At 61.5% G+C, this 14,051-nt stretch overlaps 1 protein-coding gene across 6 annotated transcripts in view; it reads left to right on the plus strand.

Annotated features, from left to right (window-relative positions):
- ANKRD11 (ankyrin repeat domain containing 11) overlaps positions 1-4,797 on the plus strand; it is a 155,566-nt gene extending 150,769 nt beyond the window's left edge. For 5 of the 6 annotated variants that reach the window (XM_047789094.1, XM_047789095.1, XM_047789090.1 and 2 more), the window contains 4 exons: positions 305-403; positions 472-615; positions 1,733-1,825; positions 3,905-4,797. In XM_047789094.1, the coding sequence (XP_047645050.1) occupies positions 305-403; positions 472-615; positions 1,733-1,825; positions 3,905-4,090 (522 nt within the window). In that variant the 3' untranslated portion in view covers positions 4,091-4,797. Of the gene's footprint in view, positions 1-304; positions 404-471; positions 616-1,732; positions 1,826-1,982; positions 2,142-3,904 lie in introns of all 6 variants that reach the window. The other variant, XM_047789093.1, reaches the window with a different exon arrangement.
- Positions 4,798-14,051: the final 9,254 nt, after the last annotated feature.

Here is a 14,051-nt window from a genome sequence, read left to right on the forward strand (position 1 = left end):
GAGCAGCGGCCTCTGCGGGGGCTCCTCCAAAGGGACCCAGGCGAGTGAGCTGCTTCACGGTGCCTGCGTCCCAGTGGCTGGACCCACAGGACAGCCCGCGCCTCCATCTTCGCAGACGCTCTGTCCTTGGCGCCCTCCCCTCGCAGCAGCCCACTCCCCACCCTTCCTCCCGGCCGCTGCCGCCCCCTGCAGGGCACGTGGCCGAGGACCTGCTTGTTGCGGGGCCACCTGGTGCGTGGGTTTCACGGGGACGTGTGTCACACGCACACACCGCTGACCCTCCGCCTCGCCCTCTGTGACACAGATCGCGCCCCCGCCTTCCCTGGCGGAGCCACTGAAGGAGCTGTTCAAGCAGCAGGAGGCCGTGCGGGGCAAGCTGCGGCTGCAGCACAGCATCGAGCGGGTAAGCGTGCGGGCGAGGGCGCCGGGCGCCCGGCCGCCAGCCTCCGCTCACCCGGCCCTCTCCCCCAGGAGAAGCTGATCGTCTCCTGCGAGCAGGAGATCCTGCGGGTGCACTGCCGGGCGGCGAGGACCATTGCGAACCAGGCGGTGCCCTTCAGTGCCTGCACCATGCTGCTGGACTCGGAGGTGTACAACATGCCTCTGGAGAGCCAGGTGGGTGGCCGGCCGGCCGGCCGGGCGAGGGGCCGGCCCTGCCAGAGCCCCTCTCGGCGCCTCCGACCCTCGTGGACAGACGGTGGGCGTGAGCCGCAGCCAAGGGCCCAGAGGTGTCGGCGCCTGAGGCCGCCGAGCCCCGGTGCTTCCTCGACGGGCGCGCGGGCCCTGGGGTCCTCTTAGGAGGGACGTGCTGGTCTGGGGCAGGGCGCACGGTCGGCCCTGACTGTGCTGCTGCGGGCCCAGCCCGCCCGCCCGCCTCCCCCCCCACCCCCCACGGCCCCCCGCGCCAGCAGACACGTCTGAGCGTCCGCCCGGGCGGGAAGGGCGCACTCAGCTGCACGTCCTCCCGGCAGCCACTGACTAGGACGGAGCCCAGAGCCTGTCGTCCAGGCCCCCGGCACACACATCCTCCAGGGACCCCACAGCTACGGAGGAGCGGCCCGGGTGGGCCGCCTCGTGACACGGGGGTGCGGTGGTTAGAAACCGAGTTCTTCCTTGCGCCTTTTAAGGACTTGGCGCTCACTTGGGCATCTTCTTGAAGGACCCGCCTTCGTACCTTTGCCCACTTGGCATCCTGGGCGCACTGCCGGGCTTGTCCCCGAGCAGAGCCATCTGTCCACAAACCAGACGGATGACGCGTGGCTTGGGTGGGAGCTTCGGCTTTCCACTAACCTGGAAGGGCTTTTCTTAGTTCTTCTGAGTGTTGAGGGGAGAGGGGGCCCCACGCGGCCTTTTTTTTTTCCTCAAATACGTGTCTCCGCCCTGGGCGGGTGTGGCCGCAAGGGGAGGCTGCCGGGGGCACAGGGGCTGCTGCCCACAGGGCAGGGGGGGGACAGGAGGCCGGACCCCCGGACCAGCCCAGGCCTCCCCAGAGACCCTTCTGGCTTTTACAATGAAGAGATGGGGCCAGCGGCCAGCGCCAGCTGTTCCCAAGCAAGTGGAGGCCCGTGTGCTGGCGCCGCGCCAGGCACGAGGCCGCCGGAGTCCCCAGGGCCCTCGCGCTGCAGGCGGTGGCGGGAGGGGAGGGGAGGGGGACCTCCCTTCTGGCCGTCCTGGGCCGCGGGGCCCCCGCCGCGCCCCCCAGACGCCCACACGCCGCCTGCCCTCCCTGCAGGGTGACGAGAACAAGTCGGTGAGGGACCGGTTCAACGCCCGCCAGTTCATCTCGTGGCTGCAGGACGTGGACGACAAGTACGACCGCATGAAGGTGAGCCCCGCCGGGCAGCGGCCGCGGACCCAGGGCTCCCTGGGCGGGGGCGGCTCCGCGGGCCGCGTGCGGAGGAGACGACAGCTCAGGCTCGCTGGGGCCCCCCCAGGCCGCCCGCCCCCGTGTTGCCTCTTAGAGTGTCTTCCCTCCTGTCCAGGTGTGCGGGGAGCAGCTCCTGTCACCAGCTGGCGGTCAGGCCTCTGTGGGACCCACCCTGAGCCCTCCTCAGAGGTCACAGCGCCCGCCCACCACCCCTGCCCTGGACGCGCTGACCAGTGCAGCGGGCAGAGGATGGGGGGGAGATAGAGATTAGCAAGTAAGAAGCAAGCCCTCGTCCGCAGGCGCGAGGGGGGCCACGGGGTCGCCCGTGAACGCTTAGCAGCCGAGCCGCGCAGGCCTGGCGGGCTGGGCCCCCGCAGCCCCGTGGGGCTGATGGAGGCGGGACCCCACCTCCCGTGCCCGGCCGCGCACCACCGCAGCGGGTGCGGCGCAGAGGAACCGTCCCCCAGGCCGCTGCGGGCCCGGGCTCCCGGGACGAGGGTGAAGGGGTCGCTCTTCTCACCCCGCCACCTCGTCCCCCCAGCCGGCTCGAAGGGAGCCACCCAGGACACTTCCCCAGTTGAAGTTAGGCCTGCCCGCTGGAAGTGCCACGCACATCTCATTTCCTTCATGTGCAGTGAACGTAGCAATGGGTCAAAAGTGGGAAAAAAAGAAAAGTAAGGGGTGAGTCGGGTACGTGAGGACGGGACACGGTCACAGCTTCCCGAAAGGGTTCCGTGACCACGTGTCTCAGAGCCACAGGAAAAGGGCAGCTTGTTTGGAAGACAGCCCACCCCTGCCACCCCCAAACTCCCGCAGCCTTGGCAAGTTTTGCAGGGTGAAGAGCCCCCTGCCATCGCACAGGGGGCCAGCCCAGCAGCCTCCTTTTCCACCCGGGACGCTGCAGGGCGGTGGAAACCTAGAGGCCCGTCAGTCATTCATTCAGCGGCGGGGGCGCCCCGGCGGGAGGCTGCCTGGTGTCCCACTTGGGCAAAAGCGGCCGCTCCCAGGGCTGGCTGAGCCGTTCACGCTGGCAGGGTCCCGCCGAGCGTGGAGTCGGCCTGCGGTGCAGACTCCACCGGCCCGGGGCCTCCTGGCAACGTCGTGGCTCGGCCGCCACGCCGCACGCGTGGTGCTCGCTTCCAGAGCACGAGGTCGGAGAGGGGTTCAGCTCCCCTCCCCCCCCAACACGCACCTTTTTAAAGCGAGTTCTTTATTTGAAAGCACTTTAGGGATGGTGAGCCCCGACCCTGGGTGCTCGGGGGTCATTTAAGAAAAGGCGAGGACTGCCCCGTGTGGTCACTAGGACGGGTCAGACGTCCCCCCCGCAGCGCGGTCTGCTGCTGCCACCTGCCGGGTCCCGTCTCGCTCACCCAGTGCCGGCCGTCACCCCACTGTCCACAGCAGGCGCACCGAGCACTCTGTCCGGGTGGGACTGGACCCCCGCTTGGTGCAGACTCGGGAGTAAGCACGGGCGCACCGACCGCGGCGCTCTGGACGACCCTTTTGAAAAATGTGGGGCACTTTATTTTTCTTCATTTTTGGCTGCCCTGCGGCAAATAGAGTTCCAGGCTAGGGATGAGATCTGAGCCGCAGCTGCAGCCATGCCAGCTCCTTCACCCAGCGTGGTGAGCTGGGGATCAAACCTTCGACCCAGGGCCCCCAAGACACTGCCAGTCCTATTGGGCTACAGCGGGAACTCCACAATCGAGTGCACTTTCAAAAGGCCTAGTCTCACTTAATACAAATGCAAGTGAAACCCCGCACACACACCAGCCGTCGACGAGGCAGTGGTAGAAAGAGGACGGGAAACGCTGTTACGAATTCCGACCCGATGCTGTGGGAGAGCCCGGGGGGGGGGGGGGTGGGGGCGCAGAGCAGTGGTCGGCGAGGCCTCTGAGGGCAGGACACGGCCCAGAGGCGAGAGGCCCACCCGTGGCCAGAGCTCGACCTGGGTCCCCTGACCCCACCCTCCGAGCAGGCGGCGGGGGCGGCCGGGGTCCCACCGCCCCGCCCTCACCTGCCGTGTTTCCCGCGCAGACGTGTCTCCTGATGCGGCAGCAGCACGAGGCCGCCGCCCTCAACGCCGTGCAGAGGATGGAGTGGCAGCTGAAGGTCCAGGAGCTGGACCCCGCCGGGCACAAGTCGCTGTGCGTGAACGAGGTGCCGTCCTTCTACGTGCCCATGGTGGACGTCAACGACGACTTCGTGCTCCTGCCGGCCTGACGCGGCCGGGGCAGCCCAGTGGCATGCTGGCCGGGCCCCGCACACCTGCCCGGAGCTGCGGGGCCCCGGCAGGGGGAGGAGGCCTCGTCTCCAGGCGGGGACACCCGGGAGAAAGCCGCCCTCCGGCCCCGGGAGCGTGGCGCTTTCATGCCCGCCGCCGGGGGAGGACGCGGAGCCCGGGGGACGCGGCGCTGGCCCCGGGGGCGCTGGCCTCGGGGTCGCTGGCCTCGGGGTCCCCTTTCTGGCCAGCTGCACGGGCGCGTCGGGAGCTGCAGGACGGAGTGCAGGTTGCCGACTCCGCGGTCCATTCTGATCAACTCAAGACAAACGGCGCGGGTGTCCGCCCTCAGCAGCGGGAGGCCGGGGCGCTGGGAGCCGGCTGGCCGCAGGCCGCAGGGGACACGGGTCCGGGCTCTCAGCTGGGTTTTTAATGGAGTCAAATCCACGTGGTTTGTATATTTTTCCTTTAATCTTGGGCATTTTGTTTCTCTTTCTGAGAACGTAACTTGAAACACTACAGAGCCAATAATCATATAAAAAGTGTACCCGCAAACGCTGTACAGTTTTATACACGTTCACAATGTACTTTTGCTGCCTTCTAGATAATTTATTTTGCAACACATTACTGCACAGTTGTAAATAACTTATGTACTGTAACATCACTTCAGTTATGTGTAAAGAAATAAATTAATTAAATGCTCTTTGTACACGACAGCCCCGGAGGCGGCCGGCCTGCACGCGTGACGGCGCCCAGCACGGGGGTGGGGGTGGGGTGGGGGGCGCCCCAGCGAGTCGCTCACCCTGGGCCGCAGCGCGGCGGGGGCCGGCGCCTGGCGCGCTCCCGAGGAGGCTCCCACCCGGGGCCCCTCCGTCCACAGCTCCCGGCCGACACCTGGCCTGAGCTGCAGGACGAGAGGACGTGGGGTCTGGGAACTTTGCACACGCACGCACACCCCTTCCTGCGCCTGAGTGACCCCACGCAGGCTCTGGGCCACCAGCGTCCCCGCAGAGCAGCCCTGGGCCCGCGGGAAGCGGTGTCCCCGGGCGTCCTGCCCGCCCTTCCGATCCCTTTAGCGCGAGCCCCCAACGGACGGCAGGGCCACCTGAGCAAACGCGGGGCGGGGTGCTCGTTCACACCGAGGTCGTGGCATCAGCAGCTCTGGGCCACACCGCAGAGCCCTGGACGCGCCAGCCCACGTGGGCGCCAGCTCGCAGCCCATCCCGCCTGTCGTGGGTGCGTGTGGGTGGCGGCCGCGCTCACACCGCACACCCCTCCACTCGGGCGCATCTTTGAAACAGACGTCGCGCCGCCCTTTGCTAGGTCCGTGTGCCCCTTCCTGCTACAAGCGACAAGGTGCACAGGCGCTCTGCCCACGCACTGCTGAGCTGGGCACCAGCCAGGGCTGTGTCCCCGAGAACGAAGGCTGCCTGCCTCTCCCACGCTCACCTCTGTCTGGGCTGGAGGAGCCAGTGCGGGTGTTGGCAGAAGGTCCCCGAGTCCAGAGCTGCACCTGCTGGAGATTCCTGACCGAGTCACCCCGAGCCCGGTGACGCGGTTGGAAGGGTCAGTCGTCGACCTGGAGGAAAGCCGCTGCCGGGGGTGCTGGCCCTGGTGCAGAGGGTATGCGAGGGTCGCTGCTCTGTGCAGACACGTGATGACCCCTCGGTCTTCAGGGCTCGCAGGCGCTGGGCGCCGGTGCACCCCCGGCCACGGGCCGGCTGAGGTGGAAAGACGAACGCGATCGGGGCTTTGGAACCCTGGGCGAGGAGAAGCGGGTGGCGGCCGCACCTGCAAGCCGGTGAGCGCTGTTCCCGACAAGCCGCGGTCAGCTCTCCCGCAACGACGGCTCCCCAGCTGCCGGGAGCCGGAGGGGGGCCCTGGGCAGGCGGCCTTGCAGCCTCCGGTCCCGTCCTCAGATGGCCGGGGGAGGGGTCTCCATCGAGGACGCCCAGGGCTGAGGGACAGCAGGTGACCCGGATGGCCGCTCCCGTGTGGGGTGGGCTCCCTGGCGGCCTGTTTCCAGCTCGCTCGCAACACAGCACGCAGGGCAGCGGGAAGAACTGGCTCCAGCTCATGTTTGTGGGAAAATCGAGTAGGAAACGAACAGCAGCCAGGAGAAAACCCGGCAGAGGGGGTGCGGGCTGGCAGGTGCCCGGGCATGCTTGTCACACAGCAGAGCTGGGCCCTCAAGCTACTCTGGGGGTGATGACACGGCAGAGAACCCACAGTAACCAACGCTCACGGGCACAGACGGAGGGAACGCCAGTCCCGCCCGCAGCCCAGCCGCGCGGTGACCACACTGTCTCCAGGCAGTGACGATGCTCCCTCCGGGGCAGTCAGCCCCACTGGCTTCTATGAGGCAATGAAGACTCACCCAGTCCAGCTGCAGAGAGAACTTGTGCGAGTCCAAAAAGGGTGAGACGAGGGGAGAACAACCGCACGGCGGGCGCTCGGTCCCGGGAACACGGCGAAGACGCGGGGCTGCGGGCGGGACTCTCTGCACCTGCGTGCTGACTGCAGGGGTACCTGAGGTGTGCTAACTCGATGGGCAGCGCTGACTCGACCCCTAGCCTGGAAACTTCCATATGCTGCAAGTGCGGCCCTAAAGAGCAAAGAAAGAAAGAGAAAGAAAGAAGTGGAATACACTTATTTTCCTAGGAAGCCAGAATGACATTCAGAGACGTGTTTTGGAGCACGTGCTGCAGGATGCCGAGTGAAAACAGCCGTCGGAGCCGTCTGCCATCCCGTCAGAGTCCCCAGAATGAGGACAGGGTGGGAGGGGGTGAGGTCAAAGCAGTGCTGGTTAAGGGAAAAGTGATTCTATTATAGATTGGAACCTCTGAGAAATGGAGAAGAGAAAGCAAGGTGAGTTAATCTGATGGAGAATGACGTGGGAGTTTAGATCAGCAGAGCAAGGACTTCCAAAAAGCGCCCCCCATGAGGGGAACACTGGAGGAAGGAAGAAAGAACACCATCAAAATCAACTTTTCCAGAACTCCAGAAACTAACCTCCGCTTGCTAAAATCAAGGAGTGAATAGTCAAGGAAAAACAGCTAATAAAGCTCAGGAACGAGCTTTTGACTTGTTCCTGTGTTTCCATTCCTCTGTCTACACTCCAAGGTTAGCCTTAAAAACCAGCAGCCCAGCAGCCACCAGGGCTCGGCCTGAGGGTGGAGCTCCCCAGGTGAGTCCCATCTCTGGGGCATGTGACCTGTCTGGCAGCTCCTTGGAAAGCCCCATTTGTAGGGCTGGTCATCGTCTGGCCTGACCTAAGGTCCACTCATTGGGAAAAGCCCAGAGCGTTTGTCAGAAACCATCAGCGCTGAGTGTTTAACATCACAGCTGCCAGATAACCAGGAGGGACAAAAAAGTTAAAAAGATCTGGGGCATAAAACACCCATGAGCACACTTAGACACTCTGACACTTCCCTGGGCATTCGCGTCTGCAGGGCTGTGCACACGCCCAGGGACCGAGACGTCCTGCTTTCTCAGGTTTTGCCAACCCTGACCCTTGTGGAAGCAGGCAGCGACGGGTAAGGCAGAGTGGTCACCTGCGGGACCTCCAAGGGTCTCTGGACCCAGGTTCCTAAGGAAATCTCTGTGCACTCGGCTGAGCGACGAGCTTCCAGCAGAGACTTCACCACCCACACATACCAGGGAGCTCAGACAAAGATGAGTTCAGGAGAGTCAGTAAACGGCACCAAGAGCAACCAGCAACAGAAACCAGAGTCTGGGGACTAGGAAATGGATTTCCAGAGTTACACAGTATATGACATTACATTATGTTACTTAAAATGGCTATTTTTGGAGTTCCCATCAAACGAATCGAATCTGACTAGGAACCATGAGGTGGCGGGTTTGGTCCCTGGCCTCGCTCAGTGGGTTAAGGATCCAGCGTTGCCGTGAGCTGTGGTGTGGGTCGCAGACGCGGCTCGGGTCCTGCATTGCTGCGGCTGTGGTGTAGGCCAGCGGCTACAGCTTTGATGGGACCCCTAGCCTGGGAACCTCCATGTGCCATGGGTGTGGCCCTGAAAGGCAAAAAAAAAAAAAAAGTCTATTTTTGAACAGAAAATCAGAAGACATGCAAAGGAAGTAAAACCCATGAACAGGGGAAAAGGCAAGTGACAGATACTGTCTGAGTACGGCCTAGATGTCACACACACTGGGTACCCGTTATCACTGCTGTCTTTTTAGGGCCGCACGCACGGCATATGCAGCGTCCCAGGCTAGGGGTCTAACTGGATCTGTAGCCGCCGGCCCACACCACAGCCAGAGCAACGCCAGATCCGAGCTGCACCTGTGACCTGTGCCACAGCTCACGGCAATGCCGGATCCTCAGCCCACGGAGCAAGGCCAGGGATCAAACCCATGAACTCACGGATACTAGCAGGGTTCATTACTGCTGAGCCACATCAGGAACTCCCTAGATAAGCCTTCAAGTCAGCTTTGGTAAATTGTGTTCAAAGAACGAAACGAAATCGTGAGTTAATTGCAATAAATGGAATTCTAAGGAATTTATGACACGGGTGGACTCTCACCAGGCAGAGCACCAGGGAAGAGAGAGATTGTAAAAAGCAAATGCAGCAGTTCCCACTGTGGCTCAGGGGTTAGGAACCTGACTAGCATCCCTGAGGACACAGGTTCACTCCCTGGCCTCCCTCAGTGAGTTAAGGATCCGGCGATGCTACGAGCGCAGTGGAGCTCGTGCGGACGTGCCTGGGCTCTGGGGGGCTGAGGTGCAGGCGGGCAGCTGCAGCTCCGATTCGACCCCTGGCCTGGGGACCTCCATGTGCCGCAGGTGTGGCCCTAAAATAAACTAAACGCACACACACATGCAGAAAAGGAAAATGGAAATTCTGTTGTTGAAAGTACATGAATTTCAGTGGGCAGAAGTATCAGCAAACTTGAAGATAATCAAATCTGAGGAAAAAAGAAACAAAAGAAGGAAAATGAGCAGGTTCCGTGACCTGCAGGACGCGAACAGGTCACGGCCGTGAACGGGAATCCCGGAAGGAAGGAGGAAAAGGCGGCCAAAGACGGTCACCGCGACGCCAGCCGGTGTCCCTCGGCCGAGGCCCCAGAAACCGAATCCGACAGTCCTCCCGGCTGCTCTGCGAGGCCGTTTCCAACGAGGCCACCGTCCGCGGTCTCAGCCCCCCAGTCCAGCGGAGGGTCCTGCGCGAGGTCCCTCCCGGCGGGTGACCCGAGTGACGCCTGAGGAGGACGGAGGCCCTGCCCCCAGAGGGGGGCCCTCTGCCCGCGGGGGCTCTGGGACTCGGACGCCCAAGTGCCCGCCGAGGCGCGGTGGAAACACGTCCGACTAGGACCCATGAGGTGGTGGGTTCGATCCCTGGCCTCGCTCCGTGGGTGAGGGATCCAGCATCGCCGTGAGCTGTGGTGTGGGTCGCAGACGTGGCTCGGATCCTGTGTTGCTGGCTGTGGCTGTGGTGTAGGCTGGCAGCTGTGGCTCTGATTCAACCCCTCGCCTGGGAACCTCCATGTGCCGCAGGCGCGGCCCTGAAAAGCAAAAAAATAAAAATAAAATTAAACAAAAACAAGACTCAAAACGCAGCATCAGCTCTTCCCTGGGGCTCCAGCCTGCCAGCCTGCCTGCAGATTTGGGACTTGCCAGCCTCCGCAACTGGGGTGGAGTCAGTTCCCAGAACACCTACTGATCTGCCCATCTGTGTATTTCCCAAGGGTTCTGTTTTGTTGGCGCACACGATTCATTAGACGAAGACTGAAAATCCGCTTTTACAGATCATGGTCACGCACCTAAAAGCAGTCACGCCTGAAGAACTAGATGCCAGCAGGAGGATGGCATCGTCCCCAACAGAGGGCACCGGTAAAGAGAGAACAGAGACAGGTTCGAATCCACGGGGCATCCTGCGTCTGACAAGCACCGCAGCCGGATCTCCGCTGGTGGAAAGGAGCGGGCAAGTGCGAAGGCAAGTCAGTGAGGCTGCTCTGCTGGGAGCGCCCGTGGGGCTCAGCAGTGAGTGAGCCCGACTAGCATCCGTGAGGACACAGGTTTGACCCCTGGCCTCCCTCAGTGGGTTAAGGACCCCGCGTTGGCCGTGAGCTGGGGTGTGGGTCGCAGACGCGGCTCGGATCCCGCACGGCTCGGCTGTGGTGGAGACCGGTGGCTACGCCGCTGGGACCAAAGAGACGCAAAAAACCATGCCTGATGCACACGCACAGATCTGTGCTCCCTCTGTGAGCACAGATTCCGCCACATTCTCGTGTGTGTGTGTGTGTGTACCACCAGTGAAACACAGTTCCTTCATGCAAAGCCAGAGAAAGCCGGGATCTAGGCTCTCTTAATAGCCGCCAAGTGTATTCAGGACAAAGCATGGTTAGAGATGAGGGGCTCATGTCATAGGACAAACGGGTCAATCCACGCAGCGCTGGCAGGGTCTACGCGCCTCGTGGCAATTTTCAAAACGCGTGTGGCCGAGGCCAAGGAAACTGCACGGAGACACAGGCAACTCCGAGACTCAGTCCAAGACGGAACCCCCGCCCTCGGCAGCAGCACAGAACAGGCAGAAAAGCAGCAGAGACAGGCAGGGAACAGCCGAACAGCCGCGCCACACAGACCCAGCTGCAGCCACAGGCCAGCGCACACGACGCCGCACAGACGCACTCCTCCGGGACACTAAACGCAGCTCAGGGGCGTCGGAGGGTTCAGGTCCCGCCGAGCGCAGCGGACCCCGGGATGGGACCCGGACGGCAGAGCAGAAGGACTGCAGCTTGCCTGCTCGCAGGCGAACCGCAGCAAACTGCTGGATTACCATCCGCAAAACAGACGGGAAACCGCCAGAAAAGACCCCCTACCCCGCGAGACAAAGAAGCCACGTCGAGCAGTCCGAGGGTCACTTACGCGATACGAGCGACCCCGCACTGCGGGGCGGGTGAGCCTACGCCTGGAAAGCGACCCTGTCACAGAGGCTCCCCCACGCCCGGGGGCCTGGCAGAGGGAGGAGGCGCCCCGAGCACCTGGCAGTGAGGACCTGCAGGGCGCGGGCGCAGGAGCTCCGAGGGCCTCGGCGAAACAGACTCCACAGGCGGCTCCGAGCACTGGGTCCCGGGGCAAAGCAGAGACTCTGCCGGCATCTGGGTCAGACCTGCCTGCCGACCTTGGAGGACCTCCTGGGAAAAGAGGGGGCAGCTGTGGCTTGTGGGGGAAGGACACTGGAGGCAAAGGTCTCGGGAGCAGTCACCCGTGTGGCTCCCCGGAGGTGGCCGTTCTGGAAAAACCTGGCCCCATGCCTCCTCCGGGCTGAGATGCCCCAGGCCAAACAATATCTGGCTGGGAACACAGCCCCACCCATCAGCAAACCGCAGCCTAAAGACCCCCGAGGCCCGGAGCCTCCTCTCCTCTCACCCAGAGACAGAGCCCCACCCAGCAGAGGGCTGAGACTCAGCTCCACTTACCGGTGGGCAGGCGCCTGCAACAAGCCCCCAAACCGACTGCGCCCACAGCGGGGCAGACACCATGGGCGAGGGAGGCTACGACTCTCGCTGTCTACAAAAAGAAAACCACCCCAAAACCCACACAAAATGAAAAGGTAGAGGCCCAGATAAAGGAACGAGAAAAATCCCCAGAAAAACAGCTAAGGGACCCGGAGATTGCCAACCTCCATCAAAGAGGACTGCAGGTCTTGGAAATACACTGGGGGCAAAGGCTGAGACATCACAAGACACACCGAGCAAGGAAAGAGAAGCTTTAAGGAACGAGCAAGCAGAGATGCAAATACAGTAACTGACATAAAAACTCACCAGAAGCAGAACACAGGAGGCGGAAGAACAAATACGCGCCGTGGAGGACAGCGCGTGGAAATCACAGATGCGGAACCGAAAAGAGAAAAAACACCGAAAAGAAACGAAGAGAGTCTCAGAGAACTCTGGGACAACGTGAAACACCAACATCTGTGTGACGGGGCTGTCAGGAGGAGGAGAGAGAGAAGGGACAGAAAAAATACTGGAAGAGATGGGAGCTGAGAACTTTCCTAACATGGGAAAGGAGCCCCTCAACCCAGCAAACGCAGCGAGCAGCATATAAAATCCGCCCAAGGGGGAGCTCCCGAGACACACTGTCATCAAAGGCACCAAGCGTAGACACAGAAGACGGAAGGCGGGCGGGGAAGGGCGCCAGCAACGGATGAGGGAAGCCCAGCAAGGCCGTCGGCGCTTCTTCAGCAGACGCTCTGCAGGCCAGACGGGAGCAGCACCAAGAACGGAAAGTGACAAAAGGAAAAACTTCCACCCAGCAAGGCTCTCCTTCAGCTTTGAAGGAGAAATCAAAAGCTTCACGGACAAGCGAAAGCTGAGAGAATTCAACACACGAAACCAGCTGTACAATAAATACTAAAGGAACTTCTCTGGGTGGGGAGGAAAAGGCCACGACGAGAAACAAAAATACGACAAATGACAAGGCTCAGCCGTGGGACGTCATCCACGCACCAACACGCCACCAAAACCAGAAAGCCTGAGGAGAGGAGGCACAAATGCAGGACAGCGGAGATGCACCTGCAACTGAGAGACCAGCAACCTAAAACAATCCTGCGCATCACAACGTCACGGCAGCTGCGGACCAGAATCTACAGTCGATGCGCACACACACAAAAGAAAGCAATCCAAGGCGTTCCCATCGTGGCGCAGTGCTTAACGACGAGGAACCATGAGGTTGCAGGCTCCATCCCTGGCCTCGCTCAGTGGGTTAAGGATCCGGCGTTGCCGTGGGCTGTGGTGCAGACTCGCCTTGGACCCTGCGCTGCTGGGGCTCTGGCGTAGGCCGGTGGCTACGGCTCCGATTAGACCCCCTAGCCTGGGAACCTCCCTATGTCGTGGGTGCGGGCCTAGAAAAGGCAAAAAAAAAAAAAAAAAGCAATCCAAACACAACACTAACGACAGTCATCAAACCACAAGAGAAAAAGGAAGAATGAAGACCAACAAAAATAAATCCAAAACAATTCACAAAATGACCAAAGAGCACATGAATCGTAATTGCCTTAAATGTAAATGGACTAAATGCCCCACCGAACGCCACCGGCTGGCGGACTGGGTACGGAAACAGGAGCCAGGTGCACGTGTGCACGTGTGCACGTGTGCACGCGGTCCTCTAGAGACCCCCACAAACTGCAAGAGGGAGGACGGAAGAAAATGCTCCAGGGAACAGAGACCAAAAGAAACCCGGGGCAGCAACGCCCCGTCGGACAAAGGAGGCCTGAGCCAGAGGAGGACGCTGCTCGGCCATCCAAGGGCCAATCCCAGCAGAAGGCAGAACAGCGGCAAGTGTGTGTGCACCCCACACAGGGGCCCTCCCCGTGCACAGCCTTAGAAGGAAAAACTGACAGGGACACCGTGACAGCGGGGACGTTAACGCCCCACCCACAGCAACGCACAGATCCTCAGACAGAAAATCGACAGGGAAACACAGGCCTCAAACGACGCATCAGACCAGGCGGACTTAAGAGGCATTTACAGACTATTCCATCCGAAAGCAGCAGAAGACGCATTCCTCTCGAGCGCACACGGAACCTTCTCTGGGAAGATCACGTTCTGGGCCACGGACCAAGCCTTGATAAGTTTAAGAAAACTGAAAATCAAATCAAGCATCTTTCCTGACCACAATGCTGTCATACTAGAAATGAACAACAAGAAAAAATCGCAGGAGCTGCCGTCGAGGCGCAGTGGTTAACGAATCCGACAAGGAACCACGAGGTTGCGGGTTCGACCCCTGGCCTGGCTCAGTGGGTTAAGGATCCGGTGACGCCGTGAGCTGGGGTGTAGGTCGCAGACGCGGCTCGGATCCCGCGTGGCTGTGGCTCTGGCGTAGGCTTGGTGGCTACGGCTCCGATTCGACCCCTAGCCTGGGAACCTCCATATGCCGCGGGAGCGGCCCTAAAAAGACCAAAAAAAAAAAAAGGAAAAGAAAAGAAAAAAAAACTGCAAAAAACA

Source organism: Phacochoerus africanus, chromosome 8 (genome assembly GCF_016906955.1).
Source record: "Phacochoerus africanus isolate WHEZ1 chromosome 8, ROS_Pafr_v1, whole genome shotgun sequence".
In the NCBI taxonomy this organism is placed as follows: Eukaryota; Metazoa; Chordata; class Mammalia; order Artiodactyla; family Suidae; genus Phacochoerus; species Phacochoerus africanus.